This window comes from Danio rerio, chromosome 2 (assembly GCF_049306965.1).
Source record: "Danio rerio strain Tuebingen ecotype United States chromosome 2, GRCz12tu, whole genome shotgun sequence".
NCBI classification, from domain to species: Eukaryota; Metazoa; Chordata; class Actinopteri; order Cypriniformes; family Danionidae; genus Danio; species Danio rerio.
Window position 1 is genome coordinate 61,080,001 of NC_133177.1, and position 26,984 is coordinate 61,106,984.

General features: G+C 36.8%; 2 protein-coding genes across 7 annotated transcripts in view; one reads left to right on the forward strand and one right to left on the reverse strand.

Moving 5' to 3' along the window:
• The window catches only part of lingo3b (leucine rich repeat and Ig domain containing 3b), a 790,077-nt gene that overhangs the window by 182,162 nt on the left and 580,931 nt on the right, over nucleotides 1–26,984 (reverse strand). The window lies entirely within an intron of this gene.
• The window catches only part of LOC100534673 (protein unc-13 homolog A), a 172,838-nt gene that overhangs the window by 87,671 nt on the left and 58,183 nt on the right, over nucleotides 1–26,984 (forward strand). For 5 of the 6 annotated variants that reach the window (XR_012395330.1, XM_073932036.1, XM_073932039.1 and 2 more), the window contains 11 exons: nucleotides 613–659; nucleotides 3,228–3,306; nucleotides 6,789–6,863; nucleotides 7,166–7,385; nucleotides 8,762–8,989; nucleotides 9,286–9,427; nucleotides 14,373–14,542; nucleotides 18,340–18,455; nucleotides 18,585–18,748; nucleotides 23,755–23,908; nucleotides 24,351–24,419. Coding sequence is in view for 5 of the 6 variants with exons in the window: in XM_073932036.1 (XP_073788137.1) it covers nucleotides 613–659; nucleotides 3,228–3,306; nucleotides 6,789–6,863; nucleotides 7,166–7,385; nucleotides 8,762–8,989; nucleotides 9,286–9,427; nucleotides 14,373–14,542; nucleotides 18,340–18,455; nucleotides 18,585–18,748; nucleotides 23,755–23,908; nucleotides 24,351–24,419 (1,464 nt within the window). In the remaining variant the exon portion in view is untranslated. Of the gene's footprint in view, nucleotides 1–612; nucleotides 660–3,227; nucleotides 3,307–4,519; nucleotides 4,526–6,788; nucleotides 6,864–7,165; nucleotides 7,386–8,761; nucleotides 8,990–9,285; nucleotides 9,428–14,372; nucleotides 14,543–18,339; nucleotides 18,456–18,584; nucleotides 18,749–23,754; nucleotides 23,909–24,350; nucleotides 24,420–26,984 lie in introns of all 6 variants that reach the window. The other variant, XM_073932038.1, reaches the window with a different exon arrangement.

A 26,984-nucleotide genomic window follows, 5' to 3' on the forward strand; every position in this document is an offset into this window, starting at 1 on the left:
TGAAAATTTCCTTGCTCTGTTAAACATCATTTGGGGGAAAAAAAAAAAAAAAAAAAATATATATATATATATATATATATATATATATATATATATATTTATTTATTTATTTATTTATTTATTATGTAAATGTGATACACTCATATGCATAGAAACAAAACTATTTCTAAAATAGTTAAAAACATTTATAACATAAATATTACATCAAAACAAACTTTAATGCTGGATGTGATTAATCATCATAATTTTTGCCCAGCACTAAAAATATTATGTTTGAAATGTGTTGGAAATATCTGCTTTCCAGTAAACATCACATGGGAAATGTTTAAAAAAAGAATTGGCAAATAGTTTTAAAAACTGTGTGAGTTTGTGTGTGTAGATAAATTAGCCATATTCAAATGTCACATTTGATAAATATTTGTATTTTTATTTCAGATTTAAAATTGTAGTTATTTTAGTTAGCTATCAAGTTGTTATTGTGTATGGAATTATTTGTTGTTGTTGTGAATACAGAGAATATTTAGACTCTGTTTGAAGAGTGATTATCAGCTCATAAAATATTTCTCTCTCTCTCTCTCTCTCTCTCTCTCTCTCTCTCTCTCTCTCTCTCAGGCTCGAGGAGAAACAGACTCTCAGTCTCTGTGGTTTGGTAAAGGAGGGTAAGATAAAGTTTAGCTCATCTCTAATATCAGCACAATTATCACAAATACATCAGCCAACATGTTCATCTGGTTCACTAACACTCACATTTCCAAGCGTGTGCAAGTTCTTTTAGTGCAAATTAATTCAACCCCGGTGTTACAGAGAAACATACAGGAGGTCATTTTTACCAGCAGTGATCAGATTAACCAAAGTCTACTAGATGAGTTGTGCTGAATTGCAATAGTGATTAGATATGTACAAGTGTTTACTCGTGATTTTTGGAACTAAGGTGTGCAGTATGAATGCAATTGTATTATTGTGTTTATATGTATCTTATTTTATCTGTTTTTAGTATGGAAAGCTATGCTGTAACGTGTGGATTTCCCTTTAATAAAGTCAAACAAGCAAACAACAAACATTTATCACATCACAGTAGTTCATATCAATAATTTAGCTGAGTTTTCACTCATAATAATGGGTTTGATTATTAGTGAATGTATGAAGTATATAATTTTTTGCAAATATCTAAACATTTTTGTTGATTTGAGACACATTTACTGAAGAAGAAAATTAATGTAAGATATTGTTTGTCTTCTTAAACGAATGCACTGTATTGCTATAATTCTATTAGTATTAGTATTAGATTAAATACTAATATTACTGCATAAGGCGACGCAGTGGCACAGTAGGTAGTGCTGTCGCCTCACAGCAAGAAGGTCACTGGTTCGATCCTCGGCTCAGTTGGCATTTCTGTGTGGAGTTTGCATGTTCTCCCTGCCTTCGCGTGGGTTTCCTCCGGGTGCTCCGGTTTCCCCCACAGTCCAAACACATGCGGTACAGGTCAATTGGGTTGGCTAAATTGTCCGTATTGTATGGGTGTGTGTGTCAACGTGTGTGTGGATGTTTCCAAGAGATGGGTTGCAGCTGGAAGGGCATCCGCTGCGTAAAAATGTGCTGGATAAGTTGCCGGTTCATTCCGCTGTGGGACCCCGGATTAATAAAGGGACTAAGCCGACAAGAAAATGAATGAATGAATATTACTGCATGAAATATATACTTTGAATGCAATTTATTTGTGCAAATATCCTAACATTCCTTTATTTGAGATGCATTTGCTGGAGAAGAAAACTGATTTTAGTGTTTGTTTTCTGAAATAAAGGTTTAAAAATCAATTAAGTTGACAAATCTGCAAACTAGTTCAGGAAATAATCTTGTTTTTATAATCTGACAGATATTTGTTCTCGTTTTAAGCATTTTTGATGCACTTATTTGATTTAATATCTTAACTTTCAAGTCAATTCAGTTAGGATACATTTATTTTAACATTACACTGCAAAAAAATGCTTTTCTTATTTAGGAGTTTAGTCTTGTTTCTAAAAAAAAGTAAAGAAAGAAACATTTTCTAGGCAGTTAAAAAAAAAAAAAAAAAAAAAAATATATATATATATATATATATATATATATATATATATATATATATATATATATATATATATATATATATATATATATATATATATATACATACACACACAGTTGAAGTCAGAATTATTAGCCCCCCTGAATTATTCACCCTCCTGTTAAATTTTTTTCCCCAATTTCTTTTTAACGGAGTGAAGATTTCTTCCATGCATTTCTAAACATAATAGTTTTAATAACTCATCTCTAATAACTGATTTATTTTATCTTTGCCATGATGACAGTGAATAATATTAGACTAGATATTCTTCAAGACACTTCTATACAGCTTACAGTGACATTTAAAGGCTTCACTAGGGTAATTAGGTTAACTAGGCAGGTTAGGGTAATTAGGCAAGTCATTATATAATGATGGTTTGTTCTGGAGACTATCTGAAAAAAATGAGCTTAAAGGGGCTTATAATATTGTCCCTAAAATGCTTTTAAAAAAATTAATAACTGCTTTCATTCTAGCCGAAGTAAAACAAATAAGACTTTCTCCAGAAGAAAAAATATTATCAGACATACTGTGAAAATTTCCTTGCTCTGTTAAACATCATTTGGGAAATATTTAAAAAAAGAAAGAAAAATTCAAAGGGGGTGAATAATTCTGACTCCAACTGAATATTCAGAAATAATAAGTCAAAATTAAATAAAATAAAGTGACTTTTTTCCTTTAAATGAGCAAAATAAGCTACCAATGGGGTAAGCAAAATATATTTCCAAGTGAAAGCAAGATTATTCCGCTCACCCCACTGTCAGAGTATTTTGCTTGTTTTAGGAAAAAACTGTGCTTTACTAAATGCTTTTAGATTTAAGAATTTATAGATATTTGGACTAGAAACAAGACAAAACCTCTAAGTAAGAAATGCATTTTTTGCAGTGTACATAAATCACAAGACAAAAATACAAAGGAAGAATTGCACTTTTTAAAAAATTTATAAATGTAAAAAAGCAACAATAGCTGTATAATATTATTATTCTGAAATAAAATATACAGTGATTGTGTTAGTAGTAATTCAGTTGTAGAGATGATGATTATAATGCTGATGAGGAACAAACACTGCTGATAAAGTCTTTCTGCACATTACTTTACATGCGACATTATGTTGATGTTTTTATTGAAGCATGGGCGGAGCCCTGTACAGCATCGACAGCATGCCGGATCTGAGGAAGAGGAAAACCATTCCACTGGTCCGAGATCTGGTGAGAACACACCAAAAACACTCAAACTTTGACTTTGACAAACTTTATTGTCATTTAAAATGTACACTACCTGACAAAAGTCATGTCGCCTATCCAAGTTTTAGGAACAGTTAATAATAACTGGACTTCTAGTTGATTTGGTATCAGAAGTGACTTATATGAAAGGTAAAGGCCTCTAGATTACACTCATTTGAGCACAATATAATATGATCATGTCTTGATTATTAATGATTTGATTAGGACAGTAAGATCTGACTCTGCTTAGACTAAAGTCTCATCGCTGAACAGAAATAATGTCCAGTATAGAATATAAAGTCCTGCTGCAGTGGAGACAGAATGAATATTGTGTCTGACTCCATCATGAGCTTGGAGGACTGCATCCATACATCTCTGACATGACTCACATCACTGATTAATAAAGTCATCTGGAATGAAGAAGAAAGCATTCAGCAGGACTCCCAGAGCTCATCAAGACTCTTTGTGTTCATCTTCAACACCTCCTCCTTCCTCTTACCCCAGACATGCTCAATAATGCTCATGTCTGGTGACTGGGCTGGCCAATCCTGGAGCAGCTTGACCTTATTTGCTTTCAGGAGCTTTGATGTGGAGGCTGAAGTATGAGAAGGAGCACTATCCTGCTGGAGAATTGTCCCTCTCCTGTGGTTTGTAATGTAATGGGCAGCACAAATGTCTTGATACCTCAGGCTGTTGATGTTGATCATCCACTCTGCAGATCTCTCCATACTTAATGAACCCCAAACCATGATTTCTTCTTCACCAAACTTGACTGATTTCTGTGAGAATCATGGCTCCATGAGGGTTCCAGTAGGTCTTCTGCAGTATTGGTGATGATTGGGATGCAGATCAAGAGATGATTCAGCAGAGGAATCCACCTTCTGACACTTTTCCACATCATCAACTAGAAGTCAAGTTATTATTCGCTGCTCTTACAACTGGAATCCACGAGAAGACTTTTGTCTGGTAGTGTACTTAAACTCAAAGTCAGCTTTATTGTAATTTCTGCCTCATGTACAGACATACAGAGAATTAAAATGGCATTTCAGTGCTCCACATTAGAGCTCTACATTAGTGTTTTTCGTTGTTGTTGTTGCTGTTGTTGTTGTTGCCGTTGCCGTTGTTGTTGTTAAGATCATGTATATGTGACTAACAGAGTTTTTATCCTGTTTTCTTCACTTCTGCTCTCTGGATTCAGGCTATGGTAAGGCTTTGTTTCTTAATTTAGTGTATTTTGTTTTAATATATATTTATTTATTGAGTTTTTGCATTTACAATTTAAAGCAGTACATTATACCTCCTCTACCACATCCACAATATTGCAGCACATTCATTTGGAGGATAAATTATTGATTTAGGGGTGAGGCAGTGGCGCAGTAGGTAGTGCTGTTGCCTACCTACTGTTGCAAGAAGGTCGCTGGGTCGCTGGTTCGATCCTCGGCTCAGCTCAGTTTCTGTGTGGAGTTTGCATGTTCTCCCTGCGTTCGCGTGGGTTTCCTCCGGGTGCTCCGGTTTCCCCCACAGTCCAAAGACATGCGGTACAGGTGAACTGGGTAGGCCAAATTGTCCGTAGTGAGTGTGTGGGTGTTTCCCAGAGATGGGTTGTGGCTGGAAGGGCATCCGCTGCGTAAAAACTCGCTGGATAAGTTGGCGGTTCATTCCGCTTAGGCGACCCCGGATTAATAAAAGGGACTAAGCAGACAACAAAATGAATGAATCATTGATTGATCCTCATTTAATTGTGTTAAGTCTTATGAAATTCTTATTTTATAATATGCTGCTGTAAAACTGATCATTTCTGCAGGAAAAAAGGAATTCAAGCTGTAAATGATGAAGAAATCAGGGCTGCAATCTCGATAATTTCTTTGCATATTTAACGATAACCATATACAGTTGGAGTCAGATTTATTAGCCCCCTGTTTATTTTTTTCTCCAATTTCTGTTTAACGGAGAGCAGATTTATTCAACACATTTCTAAACATAATAGTGGTAATAACTCATCTCTAATAACTGATTTATTTTATCTTTGTCATCATGACAGTAAATAATATTAGATTAGATATTCTTCAAGACTCTTATATACAGCTTAAATCGACATTTAAATGCTTAACTAGGTTAATTAGGTTAACTAGGCAGGTTAGGGTAATTAGTAGGCCCACACGGAATCTGCGCGCACAGAATTCCGCAGATTTTCCGCAGAATTCCGCAGATTTCTGCAGATTTTTAGCCCATCATTAATTCTGTTTATTTACTTGAGTAAATGTGTAAATCTGAATTGATTCAGTTTTTATTCAGTAATTTAATACTTTTTATTTCATATATTAAGGTTTTAGTTATGATACTCCGCTGGATACTATCAAAATAATTCCGCAGAAATCCGCAGATTTTTACTAAAATTCTCAGCAGAAATAGCAAAAAACGTCCGCAGATTCCATCTGGCCCTGGTAGTTAGGCAAGTTATTGTATAATGATGATTTGTTCTGTAGACTATCGAGAAAAAAATAGCTTAGTAGGGCTAATAATATTGTCCTTAAAATGGATTTCAAAAAATTGAAAGCTGCCTTTATTCTAGCCGAAATAAAATAAATCAGACTTTCTCCAGAAGAAAAAATATTATCAGACATACTGTGAACATTTCCTTGCTCTGTCAAACATCATTTGGGAAATATTTAAAAAAGAAAAACAAAATTAAAGGGGGGCGAATAATTCTGACTTTAACTGTATATTTCAATAGAAGTTATACCAACTGAGTACCCCAACTGTGACTATTAGACGCTTCATTAAATAACATTTTAAATTAATGCTTATGAACAAAGACAGATCACACCTTACTCAGACTGTTTTCAGATTCTGATTTTCTATGATACACAATATAAAATATGATATTCTGAAAAACTGTCGTTGGCAGATGTAAAGTGGAGGTAAGTCTATTTTAGAGGCCTAACATCTTTACTCCAGAAACAAAGGGTAACAATCTAACTATGATCATGCCATGCTGAACAGGTAACCGTACATTTCGGTTGAGAGTCTCCAGAAAATTCTGGTTATCGACATAAATTTTATCGCAATTGGATATGATATGGTTTATCGGCCCAGCCCTAGAGTGAATAATGACAAAATTCTTATTTATAAGTGAACTATGCCTTTATGAAGTAGGAGAGTTCAGCAGAGATTGTTCTTAGTGGTGTTTTGAGGTGTAATCAGGGCCGGCGCATCCAAAGAGGCGACCTAGGCGGCCGCCTAGGGCAGCAGAATACAGAGGGCGGCGACCCCGACACAACCCTCACCTCTCCTGCCCTCAGTTATATCTGCGTCTAGGGCGGCGTCCGCGACACTACCCCCCCACCACGCTTTCACTTTAGGATTGATGGTCTTTGCCTAGAGCGACAGTTCAGCTTGCTCCGGCCCTGGGTGTAATGTGTGCGTGTGTGTGTGTGTGTGTTCTTTTTCTCCTGTGTGTGTTTCAGTCTCTGGTCCAGAACTCTCGAAAGGCCGGCATCACATCTGCTATGGCCTCCAGTACACTCAACAACGAGGAGCTGGTCAGTGACACCACTCTGTTTATCAACCTTTAACATTTCACACATTTAAACAGGTCAATAAAAGCAACCTGAAACTAAAAATATGTATAAAAGATACAATACCTGTCTGAAATGAATGAATAAATACATAAATAAATATCTAAATATTTCAATATTATGTACACTGTAAACAATACCCATGAATCAGCAGTTTTATCTTTTATGTTTCTTTCTTCCAACAACTTTAAACCTTGAAACTGTGTCTGTGTGTGCACATGTGTCTCTGTGTGTTTGTGTGTGTGTGTGTGTTTGTGGCGCTGTAGAAGAGTCATGTGTACAAGAAGACGCTGCAGGCCCTGATTTACCCGATCTCCTGCACCACACCACACAACTTCGAGGTCTGGACTGCCACAACGCCCACCTACTGCTACGAGTGTGAGGGTCTGCTGTGGGGCATCGCGCGCCAGGGCATGCGCTGCTCTGAGTGTGGTGTCAAGTGCCACGATAAATGCCAAGACCTGCTGAACGCAGACTGCCTGCAGAGTGAGTCTGTCCTTCAGCAGCCAACCATGCAGATGATTCATTCAAATGGCTGACTCATTTAGAAACAGCAACTGACTCTCTTCGCGAATTAATCATTCATTCAAATGATTTGTTCAAAACAACTGACTTGTCCAGAAACAGCAACTGACTCTCTTTATGAATGAATCATTCACTCAAATGACTCGTTCAAAGCAGCTGACTCATTCAGAAACAGCAACTAGCTCTCTTTATGAATGAATCATTCACTCAAACGGCTGACTCATTCAGAAACAGCAACTGACTCTCTTTTTGAATGAATCATTCACTCAAACAGCTGACTCATTCAGAAATAGCTACTGACTTTCTTTATGAATGAATCATTCACTCAAATGACTCGTTTGAAATAGCTGACTCATACAGAAACAGCATCTGATTCTCTTTATGAATGAATCATTCACTCAAATGACTCGTTCAAAATATTTCACTCATTCAGAAACAGCATTTGAGTCTTTCTATGAATGAATCATTCACTCAAACGACTCTTTCGAAACGGCTGACGCATTCAGAAACAGCAACTGACCCTCTTTATGAATGAATCATTCACTCAAATGACTCGTTCAAAGCAGCTGACTCATTCTGAAATATCAACTGGTTCTCTTTATGAATGAATCATTCACTCAAACGGCTGACGCATTCTGAAACAGCAAATGATTCTCTTTATGAATGAATCATTTAATCAAATGACTCGTTCAAAGCAGCTGACTCATTCAGAAACACCTATTGACTCTCTTTATGAATGAATCATTCACTCAAACAGCTGACTCATTCAGAAATAGCAACTGGTTCTCTTTTTTAATGAATCATTCACACAAACGGCTGACGCATTCTGAAACAGCAACTGATTCTCTTTATGAATGAATCATTCACTCAGATGACTCGTTGAAAGCAGCTGACTCATTCAGAAATAGCTACTGACTTTCTTTTTGAATGAATCATTCACTCAAACAGCTGACTCATTCAGAAATAGCTACTGACTCTCTTTTTGAATGAATCATTCACTCAAACAGCTGACTCATTCAGAAATAGCATCTGACTCTCTTTATGAATGAATCATTCACTCAAATGACTCGTTCAAAATGGCTGACTCATTCAGGAACTGCAACTGATTCTCTTTATGAATGAATCATTCACTCAAATGACTCGTTTAAAGCAGCTGACTCATTCAGAAGCAGCAACTGACTCTCTAACTGACTAGTTCAAAAAATGTCTGCTTTGTTTAAAGTCATTTAGCAAGACGCTGTCTTAATGAATACATCATTGAAATATTGACTCAGTTGATTTGTTCGCACAGTGTTTGTGGATGTATTTCAGTGCGTCTGTGCTGTTTTTATGCTCAGGAGCGGCTGAGAAGAGCTCCAAACACGGAGCCGAGGACCGAACGCAGAACATCATCATGGTTCTGAAGGACCGCATGAAGATCCGCGAGCGCAACAAACCCGAGATATTCGAGCTGATCCAGGAGGTGTTTGACGAACCCAAAGCCAGCCACGGCACACAGATGAAGCAGATCAAGCAGAGCGTCCTGGACGGCACATCTAAGTGGTCTGCTAAAATCAGCATTACAGGTGAAGAGAACAACAACAACAAATGTAGGACAGAGGGACTATTGAGGACACACAGATTGCCATATCCATGCTGAAATTATATATTGTGCAGTAAATTAATAAATCCAAAAACTGTAAAATCTCTAATTAACTACTAATAACTTTCTAATTTAATTTATTTAAACATGATTTAATTCCTGTGATTTCTATACCTGTGAGTTCATTACTCCAGTCACTCAGTTCTTCAGAAATGAACAGTCTGATATGCCGTTGAAGAAATGTTGCTTTATCATTATGTGTGTGTGTGTGTCTGTCAGTGTGCTGTGCTCAGGGTCTGCAGGCCAAGGATAAGACGGGCTCCAGTGATCCGTACGTCACTGTACAGGTGGGAAAAACCAAGAAGAGGACCAAGACCATCTACGGAAACCTCAACCCCATCTGGGACGAGAGCTTTCACTTGTGAGTGCATGAAAACGGCTTCAGTTGTGAGAAATCTTTTGTGTTTTGTACTAAAAAATAAAATAAATAATTATTATTGAGGACTCGTCACCAGGGCCAGACGGAATCTGCGGCCGTTTTTTGCTATTTCTGTGGAGAATTTTGGTAAAAATCTGCGGATTTCTGTGGGATTATTATTTTGTGAGTATGCAGCGGAGTATCATAACTAAAACCTTAATATATTAAATAAAAAGTAATAAATTACTGAATAAAAACTGAATCAAGTAAAAAGCAGAATTAATAATGGGCAAAAAATCTTCAGAAATCTGCGGAATTCTGCGGAAAATCTGCGAAAAATCTGCGGAATTCTGCGGAAAATCTGCGAAAAATCTGCGGAATTCTGCTGAAAATTTGCGAAAAATCTGCGGAATTTTGCGGAAAATCTGCGAAAAATCTGCGGAATTCTGCTGAAAATCTGCGAAAAATCTGCGGAATTCTGCGGAAAATCTGCGGAAAATCTGCGAAAAATCTGCGAAAAATCTGCGGAATTCTGCGGAAAATCTGCAAAAAATCTGCAGAATTCTGCGCGCGCAGATTCCGTGTGGGCCTTTTAACACTAATACACAGTTTTACATGATTTGAATTGAATTTTTTTCTTTATTTTAATTTTAGGCAGAATTTCTGCACTTTTTAAAATTCTTTTGTCATTTTTATTAGTGTATTTGTCTGTTTTATTGCTCAATATGCTCATATGATTTTAGTTTTTAGTTCTAACATTTTTTACTTTTGAAAATTTTACTTTGAGTAAATTCTTTAATGAAATTGGATTGTTTTGTATTGTATTTGGCTGCTTTCACACCTGTGAATCGATTCAGTTGTTCCGAAACAGAGATTACAATTGTTACAGTGTTGCTCTTTGCTCTTGGAGCGGTTCACTTTCACACGGCAAAGTTTCTAATCGGACCAAAAGAGCTAAAACAAGTCACGTGTGAGTAAACTCTCCTCACATTGGCCAGAGTTTTACGGTTTATTTTGCAGAGTCCCGCTCAGCTGTCAGGAGAGGTGGTGGTTTCGTGTGTTTGACAAGGTGCATGCAACGTGTCTGAAGAGTGAAGAGGGATGTGGTGGGGAGGGGTGAGAAGGGTGGGCGACGTACTTGAGGACCGGGAGGGAGACGCGCGATTTCCGGGAGATTATCACTCGTTTGCAGGCATCCGGGAGTCTCTGTCAAGTCAAGTCAAGAGTTTTATTTTTTTATGTTAATATTTTTATGTTAATAAAAACATATGTTTTTATGTTAATATTCCTTGCATGTGTAACATGTTTACAAAATTCACTTACCTCTAAGCTGCTACTTTGCACTTTGCACTTTTGCCATACTGCACCTAATTGCACTACAATAAATACCTCAACTTGGTCATATTCTGGAACAATAGGATATATGGTAACTGTTCACAGTTTATTAGTGTCTATTATTTAATTTATCTTGTACTATATTAGTTAAATGTTTAGTTTATGTCTAGTGTGTGTCATATTTTTGTTTTTTTTAAATTGCACATTGGAGTATGGAAGAAACGCAATTTCAGTCTACTGTGTAATGTACTGTTGCATGGTTTGATTGACAATAAAGTTGACTTGACTTGACTTGACTTTATTTGTCACACACATAATAATACAAAGTATGACCAGCAGTGAAATGTAGGTCAGGTCCGCTCCAGAGACACTGCGCAAGAATAGATAAACAAAAATTAAATAATAATGAAAAAAATATGTGCAAAAAATTATACAAAGTACTAAGAATAGCAGCAATATGAGGTAGCTTATAGATATGACTAATACAGTGATATATATGTAACGTCAAGTGATGTGTAACACCGGGTTAGAATTTAGAAGCCTGATGGCCTGGGGAAAGAAGCTCCTCCTAAGTCTCTCAGTTTTTGCCATCAAGCTACGGAAACGTTTACCAGATGGAAGCAAAGTGAATAGGTAATTATCAGGGTGATTTAAGTCCTTACAGATTTTACCAGCTCTATTTTTACAGCGTTTGAGATAGATGTCTCTGTGCATTTGTGGGAGACTCCCAAAACTTCAGGGAGACTTGGGATGTCTGTTGAATGACCTCCCGCCCTGCTCATAATTCTCTCTTCATATAGTCGTATGCTTATAACATATCCATAAAACACTGTGATATAGCCGGGCTCGGATCATATCGCTTTCTCACTACAATTGATCCGCTACAGAGTTTGTTTCAGTCGAGCCGAGACCACCTCATTCAGGCGATCTCGGAGCGATTGATTTGGCGCGGATCTGAGCGTGATTGGTGGATTCACATATGCAAAACGAACCGAGCTAACTGAGCAAACCAGACTGGTTCCCAAACAAAAGTGCAGGTGTGAACGCACCCTTTGTTTGTAATGAACCCTTGTGTGCTGTTCATGTTTTCATCCACTCAGGGGTGATTTTGAGTCTCAGGCCCCGTTTACACTAGTGCGTTTTAGTTTTAAAACGGCGTTTTAGAATGAAAATGATCTGCGTCCACACTCGCGTTTTACCCAGCGTTTCTGAACTGCTCTCCGTCCACACTAAAACGCTGAAAACGCACATCACGTGACCACACAGACGCTCTCGGGCAAGCGCTGCAGCTCATCTACCCAGTTGAGAGCTCTGCTAGTCGGACTTCTCATCAAGCATCTCCCGCTGGATCTAATCTCACTATATTTATTAAACGGGATATTTCATTTATCTTGTTGTCTTTATCTAACGACATGTTCCCTGACTTTGGTCATTGGAATCTATTACTTGTTCTCAGGTAACGTGTTTTGGCTGAGCGCAAAGATAAGTTAATGATTAATGTAACCACGTACATTCTGTATATTGACTGATCGCTTGCCTTTATTTCCTATAATGTAAAAACTTATTGTATGTTATACTTTTATAATGGCCATTATCGATTCTTAAAACTGATACTCAGCAAAAGAGAGGCTGTGTTTCGTATTTTCACTGAAATTGAAAGGAGGCAGTTGTTATCGGCTCCGTTTAGTTATAAATATCCACACAGTGAAGATGACGCTCATCTTATACAGCACGACACCTCAACATTTCTGCTGTCTAAGTTGCTAATATTAAAATGAAAATAGGCAGTTCCTTAAATCATGTTTACATTTTATTGTTGAGAAAGTGAAACAACGTAGCCAGGGTGATGTGAATGAAGTTATAAAGTACACTGTTCCCTGTGAAGATTTACTCGTGTCCTCGGTATAGTCTGTTTTCCATATCAAACTGAGAAGAAGAGACTGCAGCCTTGATCAAACTTGCGAAGTCTGAACTTACAAGAAGAGGATGCGAGACTGAACTGTGCGTGTTAGGCTACTTAATATTCAGGAAAAGCCCCAATCAGAGAGGCGAACGTCTGCAGCCCCGCCTCCGTTTTCAGATGTCTCCGTTTTCCATCATCCACACTGAGACGGAGCAGCAGCGTTTCAGAATGAAAACGGCCTCTCCAGCGTTTTCGAAACGCTCCGTTTTCGGCGCTCGAGAACTCCGGCGTAGTGTGGACGGATGGCGTAAAAACTTATGCGTTTTCAAACTAAAACGCATTAGTGTAAACGGGGCCTTAATTTGGCCACAACTTTCTCTGTGTTTCAGCAAATTAAATGATTTTTGCTGACAAATCTTATTTGACACATATTTTGGGAAAATGCTTTCAAATAAAAAAAACAACAACCAAAAATGTGGGTATATTGTTGCTGTTTTTGCCCCATTGACTTCCATTATAATCACATTTTTTGATTGCAAAGCCATGCCGTCATATAATCATGCATTCTTGGTGGTTGCTGGTTTTCCTGTTGGGAAGAGGGACAATGTGTATTTTATACTGTTGATCATCAGCTGCAGTGGAAAAAATCGTATTCATTCATTCATTTTTTGACTTAGTGCTTTTATTAATCAGGGGTTGCCACAGCGGAATGAACCGCCAACTTATCTAGCATATGTTTTACGCAAGCGGATGCCCTTCCAGCCGCAACCCAGAACTGGGAAACACCCATACACTCTTTATTTTCTTTCTTTCTTTCTTTTTCTCATTCATTCATTTTTTGTTCAGCTTAGTCCCTTTATTAATCTGGGGTCGCCACAGTGGAATGAACCATCAACTTATTCAGCATATGTTTTACGCAGTGAATGCCCTTCCAGCTGCAACCCAGTACTGGAAAACACCCACACAAGCTTATTCACACACACACACACACACACACACACACACACACACACACACACACACACACACAACACACACACACACACAAACACACACACACTTACACACAGAGAGAGAAGAACACACATACACTACGGCCAATTTAGTTCATCAATTCCCCTATAGCGCATGTGTTTGGACTGTGGAGTAAACCTGGAACACACGGAGGAAATCCACGCCAACACGGGGAGAACATGCAAACTCCACACAGAAATTCCAACTGACCCAGGCGAGACTGGAACCAGTGACTTTCTTGCTAACCACTGAGCCACCATGCCACCTAAAAAAACCTTAGTCTCTAGCTTAAAATGATACAGTTATATGGAGTATACTGTGTTTGGTGTGTGTGAACATAGTAAACACAGTAAGTGTATTTCTGCACACACACTATAATCTGCTGTTATACTCCACTGAACTCCACATAAAAGCTAGACACATTTTTGCTAAAGGGTTAATGCTGACAGCTGATGATCAACAATAAAATCAACACATTGTCCCTCATCCTAACAGGGATAACCAACGATGAAGAATGAATGCTGTCATGACTTTGCAATCCATTAATGTGATTATAATGGACGTCAATGGGGCAAAAACAGCCCCCAACATAACCAAAGGGGCGTCAATCAGAACAGTGCACAAGGGGTTAATTGTATTTGGTTTATTCATGTTTTTACCTTAAGCTAGCATTAATAGCGTGTCTCTGCTGTGCAGCGAGTGTCATAACTCCTCGGACCGGATAAAAGTGCGCGTCTGGGATGAAGACGACGACATCAAATCTCGTGTGAAGCAGCGGTTCAAGCGCGAGTCTGATGACTTTCTGGGTCAAACCATTATTGAAGTGAGAACGCTGAGTGGAGAAATGGACGTTTGGTACAACCTCGGTGCGTCTGTGACACCATTTAGCACATCGCTAGCACATTTTAGCAACATGCTTCTATTTGAATTAGGACAACAATGTTAGCACATGCTTTGCTATCATGTTTCAACATGAATATCATTGTCCTTCAAATTTTATAACAAGTTTTATTTTGTTGATTACATGTTTCTGGCATGACAATAATTTGCTAGCATGTTTTACTTCTTATTAGCATGATTTAACATTGTTGTTAACATTTTTAGCACAAATTTAGCACAAATTGTAGACTGCTTTTGATTTAGCACACTGCTAGCATGTTATTAGCATGATGTAATACTTAAGTGATGTTATAACATGTTGATAATGTATTTCAAACACGATTTAGCATGTTGTTAACATGTTTCTAACATGATGAAATACTTTGCTTGTTTTAGTTGTTGTTAGCATGATTTAGCATTGTTGTTGTTAACATTTTATAACACGATTTAGCATATTGCTAACATGTTTTAAACATAATGTAACACTTTGCTAGTATGTTTTTACATGTTGTTAGCATGATTTAACATTGTTGTTAACATTTCTGTAGCTTGATTTACCACATTGATACCATGTTTTTTTGTTGCTAGTGATTTAACACACTGCTAACACTAGTCGACACTTTGACAATGTTTTAACATGTTGATAACATTTTAGCATGATGAAATACTTTTTCTAGCATGATTAAATACTTTGTTTGTTTTACTTATTATTAGCAAGATTTAGCATTGTTGTTAACATTTTTGTAGCTTAATTTAGAACAATCCTAACATGTTTTAGCATATTGCTTGTGATTTAGCACACAGCTAGCATGTTAATATAATGATTTACACTTTACAACATCTTAGCATGTTAAGCATGTTTCTAATAATTCAGTGTATTGTTAACATGTTTCTAGCATGATTAAATACTTTGCTTGTTTTACTTGTTGTTAGCATGATTTAGCATTTTGTTAGCATTTTGTTAACATTTTTATAGCTTAATTAAGGACAATCCTAACATGTTTTAGCAGATTGCTTGTGATTTAGCACACTACTATCATATTTATAGCATGACTAGATACTTTGTTGATCTTTTAGCATGTTGATAACATATTTCTAACATGATTTAGCATATTGCTAACACGTTTCGAACATAATGTAAAACATTGCTAGTACAATTTTACATGTTTTTAACATTATTTAGCTTTGTTGTTAACATTTTTAGCTTGATTTAACACATTGATTACATGTTTTAGCATGTTGCAGGTGATTTTGCACGCTACTAACATGTTAATAGCATAGTTTAACACTGACAACTTCTTAGCAAGTTTTAGCATGTTTCTAACATTATTTAGCATGTTGTTAACATGTTTCTAGCATGATGAAATACTTTGCTAGCATGATGAAATACTTTGCTTGTTTTACTTGTTGTTAGCATGATTTAGCATTGTTGTTGTTAACATTTTTTAACATGATTTAGCATATTGCTAACATGTTTCAAACATAATGTAACACTTTGCTAGTATGTTTTTACATGTTGTTAGCATGATTTAACATTGTTGTTAACATTTCTGTAGCTTGATTTACCACATTAATACCATATTTTTTGTTGCTACTGATTTAACACTGCTAACACTAGTTAACACTTTGACAATGTTTTAACATGTTGAAAATGTTTAAGCATGATGAAATACTTTGCTAGCATGATTAAATACTTTGTTTTACTTGTTAATATCAAGATTTAGCATTGTTGTTAACATTTTTGTAGCTTAATTTAGAACAATCCTAACATGTTTTAGCATATTGCTTGTGATTTAGCACACAGCTAGCATGTTAATATAATGATTTACACTTGACAACATCTTAGCATGTTAAGCATGTTTCTAACATAATTCAGTGTATTGTTAACATGTTTCTAGCATGATGAAATACTTTGCTTGTTTTACTTGTTGTTAGCATGATTTAGCATTTTGTTAACATTTTTATAGCTTAATTAAGGACAATCCTAACATGTTTTAGCAGATTGCTTGTGATTTAGCACACTACTATCATATTTATAGGATGACTAGATACTTTGTTGATCTTTCAGCATGTTGATAACATATTTCTAACATGATTTAGCATATTGCTAACACGTTTCGAGCATAATGTAAAACATTGCTAGTACAATTTTACATGTTTTTAACATTATTTAGCTTTGTTCTTAACATTTTTTAGCTTGATTTAACACATTGATTACATGTTTTAGCATGTTGCAGGTGATTTTGCACACTACTAACATGTTAATAGCATAATTTAACACTGACAACTTCTTAGCAAGTTTTAGCATGTTTCTAACATTATTTAGCATGTTGTTAACATGTTTCTAGCATGATGAAATACTTTGCTAGCATGATGAAATACTTTGCTTGTTTTACTTGTTGTTAGCATGATTTAGCATTGTTGTTGTTAACATTTTTAACATGATTTAGCATATTGCTAACATGTTTCAAACATAATGTAACACTTTGCTAGTATGTTTTTACATGTTGTTAGCATGATTTAACATTGTTGTTAACATTTCTGTAGCTTGATTTACCACATTGATACCATATTTTTTGTTGCTACTGATTTAACACACTACTAACACTAGTTAACACTTTGACAATGTTTTAACATGTTGAAAATGTTTAAGCATGATGAAATACTTTGCTAGCATGATTAAATACTTTGCTTGTTTTACTTGTTGTTAGCATGATTTAGCATTTTGTTAACATTTTTGTAGCTTAATTTAGTACACTCCTAAAATGTTTTAGTAGATTGCTTGTGATTTAGCACACTACTATCATATTTGTAGCATGGCTAAATACTTTGTTGATGTTTTAGCGTGTTGATAACATATTTCTAACATAATTTAGTATATTGGTAACACGTTTCTAACATAATGTAAAACATTGCTAGTACGTTTTTACATGTTTTTAACATTATTTAGCTTTGTTGTTAACATTTTATAGCTTGATTTAACACATTGATAACATGTTTTAGCATGTTGCTGGTGATTTTGCGCACTACTTACATGTTAATAGCATGATTTAACACTGACAACGTCTTAGCATGTTTTAGCATGTTTCTAACTTTATTTAGCATGTTGTTAACATGTTTCTAGCATGATGAAATACTTTGCTTGTTTTACTTGTTGTTAGCATGATTTAGCATTGTTTTTGTTAACATTTTTAAACATGACTTAGCATATTGCTAACACGTTTCTAACAATGTAAAACTTTGCTAGTATGTTGTTACATGTTGTTAGCATGATTTAACATTGTCTTCAACATTTATGTAGCTTCATTTAACACATAGATAACATGTTTTAGCTTGTTGCTAGTGATTTAGCACACTTCTAACACTGCTTAACACTTTGACAATGTTTAGCATGTTGTTAACATGTTTCTAGCATGATGAAATACTTTGTTTGTTTTACTTGTTGTTAGCATAGTTTAGCATTGATGTTAACATTGTTGTAGCTAATTTAACACAATCCTAACATGTTTTAGCAGATTGCTTGTGATTTAGGACATTACTAGCATGTTTATAGCATGATTTATACTTTGACAATGATTTAGCATGTTGCAACCATTGTGAACCGGATTTAGCATGTTGCTAATCTAGCATAATGTTATCTTTTGCTAGCATGGTTTTAATAAGTTAGTCTGCTTTTATGTCATCATTAAGCATTTTGTAGCTTGATTTACACATTGCTAGCATTTGCAGACGTCTCATTCATTTCCCTCATCTTACATGCTATTATTTCTCACTGTTTAACCAGACAAGCGCACGGATAAGTCTGCTGTGTCAGGAGCCATACGTATGCACATCAGTGTGGAGATCAAAGGAGAAGAAACTGTGGCTCCATATCACGTCCAGTACACCTGTCTGCATGAGGTACATGCTAAAAACGGCTTAATTTAGGCTACAACCCATTTAGATTGAAACACACTTTACACTTGAATATGCACTTGAATACATGCTGTTTTAGCATGTATTTGAGTGCTATACTGTGTATCTCTGCAGCACATCTTCCACTACACCACAGAGAAGCAGAACGGCGGTGTGGTAAAAATCCCTGATGCTAAAGGAGACGACGCCTGGAAGGTTTACTACGAGGAGACGGCGCAGGAGATCGTGGACGAGTTCGCCATGAGATACGGAGTCGAGTCCATCTATCAGGCCATGACGTGAGCTGACAGCACTCACATCCAAAGATGCGAATTAGAGTTGTGCGCAAAACTGTTATATTGCATAAAACATTTATGATACAAAGAATGTATATGATTTTTTTATTTTAGGAGGGGATTAAATATTTAAATGGAATGTGCACCTCAAAAAAAAGTTTCTTACTTACATTTTTTTGTGTTGTTTTCCAGTACAAATATCTAATGACAAGGGCCAGACAGAATCTGCAGACATTTTTATATATTATATCTTTCTGCACCATTTTTTATTTATTCATGCAGAATGATTTTAGAATATTAACTAAAAACGTATTTAAAAAATTATATATATATATATATATATCTGCAGAGTGGATGCGCGCGTACTGAAGAGCGGTGTTATCGCGCGCGTACTGATCAGCTGTGTTGTCGCGCACGTACTCAAGAGCGGTGTTGTGGCGTGTCTACTGAAGGGCGGGACCGAAGGGCGGGGGCACTTTTGATCATTTTGGAAGGGAAATTTCTATCAAAGACTAAAAAGGGCATGTGCACTGCACAGGTTGAGCCCTATGTGTGCACGTGCCTGTATATAAATTATACTATATATAATATATATATATATATATATATATATATATATATATATATATATATATATATATATATATATATATATATAATACTATTTATTTATTTATTTATTTATTTATTCATTTTTATTAATTTATTTATTTTTTTAAGGTTTATTTTTTAAGGTATATATATATATATATATATATTTTTTTTTTATTAATTAATTTATTTTTTTAAGGTTTACAATGCAAAAAAATTGCTAAATAAAGCAAGTCTCTCTTTTAATATATCTACAAAAAAATATTACTATACAAACTTGTATTGTAAAAAAATGTATTGTAGTATTGCGAATAAATCATAAAAACATTTGCATATTAGTCAATAATGTTACTGAAACTAATATAAAAACCCAATAAATAAAATATGTACACACATTTACTAAGTAAATCAATAGACTTAATGATAGGCCATACAATATGTGACAAAACTGTAAATTAAAATGATTTTAGGATTTAGGGATGCACCGTATTTTTGACCACCAAAAATTATCGCCTAAACATATATATATATATATATATATATATATATATATATATATATATATATATATATATATATATATATATATATATATATATATATATATCCTGTTGAAGTCAGAATTATCAGCACCCCTGTTTATTTTTTCCTCCAATTTCTGTTTAACAGAGAGCAGATTTCTTCAACACATTTTTAATCATGATGGTTTGTTCTGTAGACTATCAAAAAAATATTTAGCTAAAGGGGCTAATAATATTAACATTAAAATGGTTTTTAAAAAATTAAAAACTGCTTTTATTCTAGCCAAAATAAAACAAATAAGACTTTCTCCAGAAGAAAAAACATTATCAGACATACTGTGAAAATTTCCTTGCTCTGCTAAACATCATTTGGGAAATATTTAAAAAAGAAAAAAAATACAAAGGAGGGCTAATAATTCTGACTTCAACTGTGTATACACACCTATATATAAGGTGTGAACTACAGGGAAGCTCGGCTCCCCTAATTAAGGCATGGGCGCCCCTGAAAACATGATTTGTGAAATTTTGGGGGCGTCTCAAAAAACACTGACTGTTATTTTGATATGCGGTTTCAGTGTTCAGTACATGTAATGTGATCATGGATTATTATGTGTAAAAGTGCAAAAATATCATTCATTCATGCATGACGGCGATTTACACCTCACTTAAAAAAAGATAACTACAAGCTATTCTTGTCATGAGCATCAAGGTGTGGGGGCGCTGCGGAGCAAAGTCCAGTGATGTTAAAGACTGACAGCCAGATGCTGCTTATTTATTTTCTGAAACAAATGATGTGGTGTTGTTTTGTTTTATTCGTGAAAAGAGTGAACATTGAGATCCCATGACATTCTCTAGGCCTATGTAAAATAAAATAAAAACATATGCACCCATTGGTGCCATCAGAGACTCTCAAGATCAAAGCAACACCCCCTTTATTTAAATAAAAGAAGTTTAATATTAGTATGAATATTGTTATTTCTCAAACATGTGGGGCCTGTTTCAGTAAGGAGGGTCAAACAACTCAGAGTTTAAACTTGATTTACCGAGAGGTTAAAAACTCAGAGTTTTCGGTTTCAGAATAGCTGATCTGAGTTAGATCAATCAACTTTGAGTAGACCAACTCAGAGTTAAGCGCGCACACCGTGACTATAAAAAGGCATTATCAATAGAGCGCAGATATTACGAGTGACTATGGCAACATCTTTAAAAAAAAGAGATCACAATTTCTTTCTCCAGCTGAACTTGATCTGCTCATGCAAAGTTATAGCAAATATGAGTGTATATATTTGAAAAGAAGCAACCATCAGTGAAACAGAGACAGTTAGCCTGGGTAATTTTTTAATTTAACGTTTATACTTTTTTCTAAACTTTTATACACGTTTATCAGTTTTAATAGATTTAACAGGCAGTGTCTGCCTTTTTATTGATCAAGTAGTAGAGGTTGATATAACATTTAGAAGGTAAGCAGTGCTACAAATAATTTTTAGACAGAATAATAATCCCATTAATCTAGTAACAGTGCATGTCGAAGGTTAAACAAATTATTTATGAAAAAAAGGACAAGCCTCGTACGTAACTTAGTTCTGTGTGTGACAAAAATGTAGGCAATAGCTGTGTTTCCATCAAAATATAGGCTATTACATAAATTTGTGCAAAACTGGGATAACGCCTAAAAGATACGAATAAAGCAGCGTATTATCCAACGAGTCAAAGAGAACACAATCAACACTTCCATTAAAAAAATTAAAAGAGTTGATTAACTTGCGCCAAATATCAACAGTAAAAACAGAATTTACTGCAGTAGAAGAAGCTGCGTCGATGATTTTTTATTTAATTAATGTACCTGAGCCTCAGAAGACAATTGACTCACAATGAACACGTGGGGGCATTTAAAGCCAGACACGGAGACTCTTGACACGCTCCAGACGCTCGGAGGTAATTAATAATACACACTAAAACTGAAACACTTAAGACTAAAACAACATTTAAGATGTTCTACAGTGTGCTCAGCCTGCTGGTTTGTCCATTCACACACATTTTCATCATCATCTCTAACAAACCCTTTTTAATGTACATACTGTAATCTGTTAAGTGCACTTCGTAGTTTATGCGCATCTTTTCTTATCAAATAAAAGTTTAACCTACTGAGTTATGCACATGTTATATTATGCGTATTTTAAGTTATGTGCATCATGACGTTTCCATCAATCGTTTTTATGGGCATCTCCCAAATGAGCTCTAAAATAGGTGTGTGTAAACGTAAGGCTAAGGCGAGAAATACGCTTCATCTTTAAAAAAGGGGAGGAGACCGACAGAAACTCAGAGTTTAGAGAATAAAACCTGCTCCCGACCAGGTTAGATTCACAGAGTAAGTTACCATGGTAACTGACTCTGAGTTAAAGTTACCTCTCTTTCAGAAACAGGCTTGACTTACCCTGCTTTCTCGAGTTTAACAAACCTGCCATTTTGAAACGGAAAACCCAGAGTTTCTCTCATTTCAGGGTTAAAATACTCTGAGTTTTCACTTAACCTCCTTTCTGAAACAGGCCCGTGATGTTCCAATAACATATTGTTATTGAAAACAATAATATTGTTTAGTTTGTTTGTTGGATATCTATGTGCTTGGACTCAGTGTGGGCCTAGTAATTAGAGATGCGCGGATGGGCTATTATTTCATCCGCAACCGCATCATAAAACTCATCATCCGTCCGCCATCCATCCGCACTAACTTTTTTGACCAATTTTTAAAACCGCACCCGCCCGCCATCTGCTGACTGAGCTCTTTATTTGAATGGCTTATTCCTTTTTATTATTAAATTAATGTTTCTTTATTGATTATTAGAAAATAGAGAATGACTTTAATGACATGCAGTTAATCCAAACGTGCAAGTCAAATCCAGCAGTAATTGACGCTTTGAAGTGACGCTAAACAATACGAGGACGTGTCTTTTTACTTGATTCCATTCCTCGGTCCTTGAGTTTTTTTTTTTTGCGTCCTTCCCTCGCATCCTATAGGGGTGGAAAGACGAGGAAAGAAAGCAAGGGAAGGAAACGAGGATACACAAATAAGAAATGGGAAGCACCCTATAAAGCTCTCAGAATATCAGCAGTGAACTCCGTCTCCAATCGGTGCACAGGGACAAAAATAAATAAATAAATAGCCTAAATGAAACGCACTGTACTGTACATTTTTTTTATTATAGTAGCCTAATAGAAAACGCATTTTGACGCATCATTTCAACATTCAGACGAGAGCGCCTGGCCTCTAATGCGCCCTGCTGCACTGAAGGAGCGCTCGCTCGCAGCACTTGTTGCTGGAATGCATAGAATTCTCTTGGCAAGGTGCTGTAGACGTGGGAATGACTGCCTTGTTTCTCCCAAAAGGAAAGTAGATTTTCCTCTGCTGATCCGTCTATTCTTAATTTTGTAGAGGAATACTTCTGTACTTCATCCAGAATTAGTGTATCCGATTCCTCCTCTCATTCTGTGAAGTCAGTCCTAGGCTTTTTCGTTGGTGCGCCAGCTATGTGTACAAAAACAGTACAACCGCCCGCCACCCGCCCGAATTTAATTAAAATATTATTTTTCGTCACGTCATCCGCCCGTTCCGCGGTTTATCCGCGGATTCCGCGGCTGTAACCGCCATCCGCGCATCTCTACTAGTAATAACCTATAATCAATGTTGGGTAAAGTTGCATTTTGAATTTATTTGTGTATGCTACTTTAAGATTAAGATAGGCTTTAGATTGTACTTTTTAATAGTAACTTTACCCAAAACCCAAAACTATTGTTAAGTGTAGTTTTCTGCAAGCTGAACTTTGTGAGATTTTGTACACAGTGTGGTCAGGAAAGTCATGTAAATGTCGGTAAGTGTGTGTTTTGTGTGTTTGTGTTCAGGCATTTCGCGTGTCTGTCCTCCAAGTACATGTGTCCTGGTGTTCCTGCGGTTATGAGCACACTGTTGGCCAACATTAATGCTTATTACGCTCACACAACACAGTCCTCCAACAACGTCTCTGCCTCCGACCGCTTTGCTGCCTCCAACTTTGGGGTGAGTTCAGCTTGCCGTCAGATCATCCACATGTTACATAAACCTCAGAATGTAAAACCTTTTTTTTTCTCTCTCTTTCAAATATTTCCCAAATGATGTTGAACAGATTCAGGAATTTCACAGTATTTCCATAAGTCTTGTTTGTTTTATGTCGGCTAGAATAAAAGCAACTAAACTATAAAACATTTTAAAATCAGTATTATTAGTCCTATTAAGCAATATTAGTTTTGGATCATCAACAAAACAAACCACTGTTATACAATGACTTGCCCAATTACCCTAACTTTAACCCAATTAATCTAGTTAAGCCTTTAAATTGCAGTAGTTAAAGTTATTTTTAACAGTTTTTATTGCATTGATCAAATTAATGCACTCTTGGTTGAAAAATAAAATTAAAAAGGATATGTTTGTATTTTACATTTTGCACTTTTTTTCCCCACAGAAAGAGAGGTTTGTGAAACTGTTGGACCAACTGCACAACTCCCTGAGGATCGACCTCTCTATGTACAGGGTATATCCACATATTCTTCTTCTTCTACAAAAAAAAAAATGTATACAGTGGTAGTGGGTAGTGTTGTCGCCTCACAGCAAGAAGGTCGCTGGTTCGAGCCTCGGCTGGATCGGTTGGCGTTTCTGTGTGGAGTTTGCATGTTCTCCTTGCGTTCGTGTGGGTTTTTCTCCGGGTGCTCCGGTTTCCCTCACAATCCAAACCAACCCAAGCTCATTCTGGAAAGGTAGCCCCGCGGACATTTCTGGATACCGCGATTTACGTGGCCGGAGGTACGTAAAGGCCGCGTTTAGTTTTTTTCGAGCGAACGCTGCGGGGCGGTGTGGCGCCGCTCCGCCCCTCCTCTTCGCGCTCGCCGGCCGACGGCTCGCCTCCGAGTGGAGGGCTTTCGCGATGCAACCAGTTTGTCCGCTTAGCTCACAGCGTTGCGTCGGCGGAGCGGAGGCCCCGGAGGAGGAGGAGGAGGAGGAGGAGGAGCCGGCCGTGGGGACGACGACCGGGATCGAGTCCGGGGAACAGCAGGTTCCGGAAATCAGGTAAGACGAAAAACGAAATCCAAAAAATAAGGGCGAGAACGCGGGCGGGATCCGAAAACGCGGGCGAAATCGAAGACGAGGGCTTTTGCTTTCTTTTTTTTTTTTTTTTTTCTGGACGGCTTTTGCGAACCGTCGCTCCGGTTTAGGGAAGAATGAGGAGGAGGAGGAGGAAGAGAAGGGCGGCCGAGTTGACCGATCCGGCGGCTTTTCGCGCGAGAACGGCGCGGGCGCGAATGGCGCGCGCTCCCGAGAGACGCGAAAAAGCACGCACATCGGCCTTTCGCGGATCCGCGAAAACAAAAAACGATCTAATACGTACCTCCCGGGACGTAAATCGCGGTCCGCAGAAACTTCCGCGGGGCTACGTTTCCACAATGAGCCCGGGTTGATCCAAACACATGTGGTACAGGTTAATTGGCTAAATTGTAGTGATGGGTCGTTCATGAACGATGTGTTCATTTTGAACGAATCTTTAATATGACTCGGGAACTACGAGTCCTCTCGGGGAGTGATTCATTCATCCGCGCGTGCGCACATTTGTGCAGGTGGTATCGTTCATTTCAAGTCTTCATCACATTTCGAGTCATTCATCGCAGAAAGGCAGAAGCCAATCAAACGTGTTCAGAGCCGGAAAAAGAATTGAACCGTTCATCTCTCGAGTCCTCGGGTTTGAGTCATTCTGTCACGTAAATAACGAACGACTCAATACTTGAAAGGTGAACTAATTATCATGGCTCCTATCGGCTCAGACTGTGTACATTGGTTAAGATTAAATGTGACTGCCAGTGTAACGTGAACGAACCACTGACATTTGAAGACATGAAGAGGTGAGCTGAGCAAAGACAAAAATACCTTCATAGACAAAAGAGCAGGTCAAACTTAAAGTATTATTCTCTCCTTATTGTATTCTATTTATGACTTATTTGTCATGTGATCAACCTTTTGGGCTAGTTGTAGATGTGTTTGGAAGCAATTTGTAACATTTTAATAACATTTTGGCAAATTGAACCAAATGAACGAAATTATTTTAAAAAGATTCGTTCATCTTGATGAACGAGACTCAAAGATCCAAGTCAGTAAAATGATCCGAACTTCCCATCACTACTAAATTGTCCATAGTGTATGAGTGTGAATGTGTGTTTGTGGGTGTTTCCCAGAGATGGGTTGTGGCTGGAAGGGCATCCACTGCGTAAAAATGTGCTGGATAAGTTGGCGGTTCGTTCCGCTGTGGTGACCCCGGATTAATAAAGGGACTAAGCCGACAAGAAAAAGAATGAATGAATATATATGAGCAATGTCACACTCGTAGCAGTGCAATATGTCAGTATATCAGCACTGGTGGAAGGCATGCATATGCTCTTAGTGTCCCACCAGTGATGACATACAGGCATATTTCACTGCTACGAGTGTGAAATTGCGTTTATACAACAGTTTGATGGCATAATCTTGTTTATAAAAAAAATCAAACATTGAGAGTCTAGAAAACCCCTTTTTAAGAGGACCTACTTTTTTTCTGCAATTCATTCACATCTGCAGCTGACGTCAGAACAGCAGAAGCCCTTACTAATTCTAATGCTAGTGTCTGAATGATTCTCTAGCGTAATTTCTAAAGTGATGAAAAAACAGCTGATTTTGCTCACACTTTAAGATTATAAGGCTGAACGGTGTGAAATGCCATCAGTCTCTACAGAGATTTCCCAGCGTTTTTCTGTTGCAATCGGGAGATCCCTATGGCATAAATACAGCACAACAGCATACAAAAGAGAGAGATCGACTTAGAGTGTCACTTACCTGTTTTATAATGATTTGTTCAGCTGTAGTTTTTGTAGAAATTAAAAATTGAAATGGTGTAAGTTTGAAATTACGCTAGTTTTAAGGACTTATTCAGATTCAGACATCCCAAATGACGTGAAAGGCAACATGCTGCCTTCCCCGCCCACCTCCAAACACTTCTTCAGTCAGGCACACTAGCTCACAAAATGGCTAGTAACGTTAATGTAATCCTCCTATAAACCCTTTTTCTTGGCAGCTA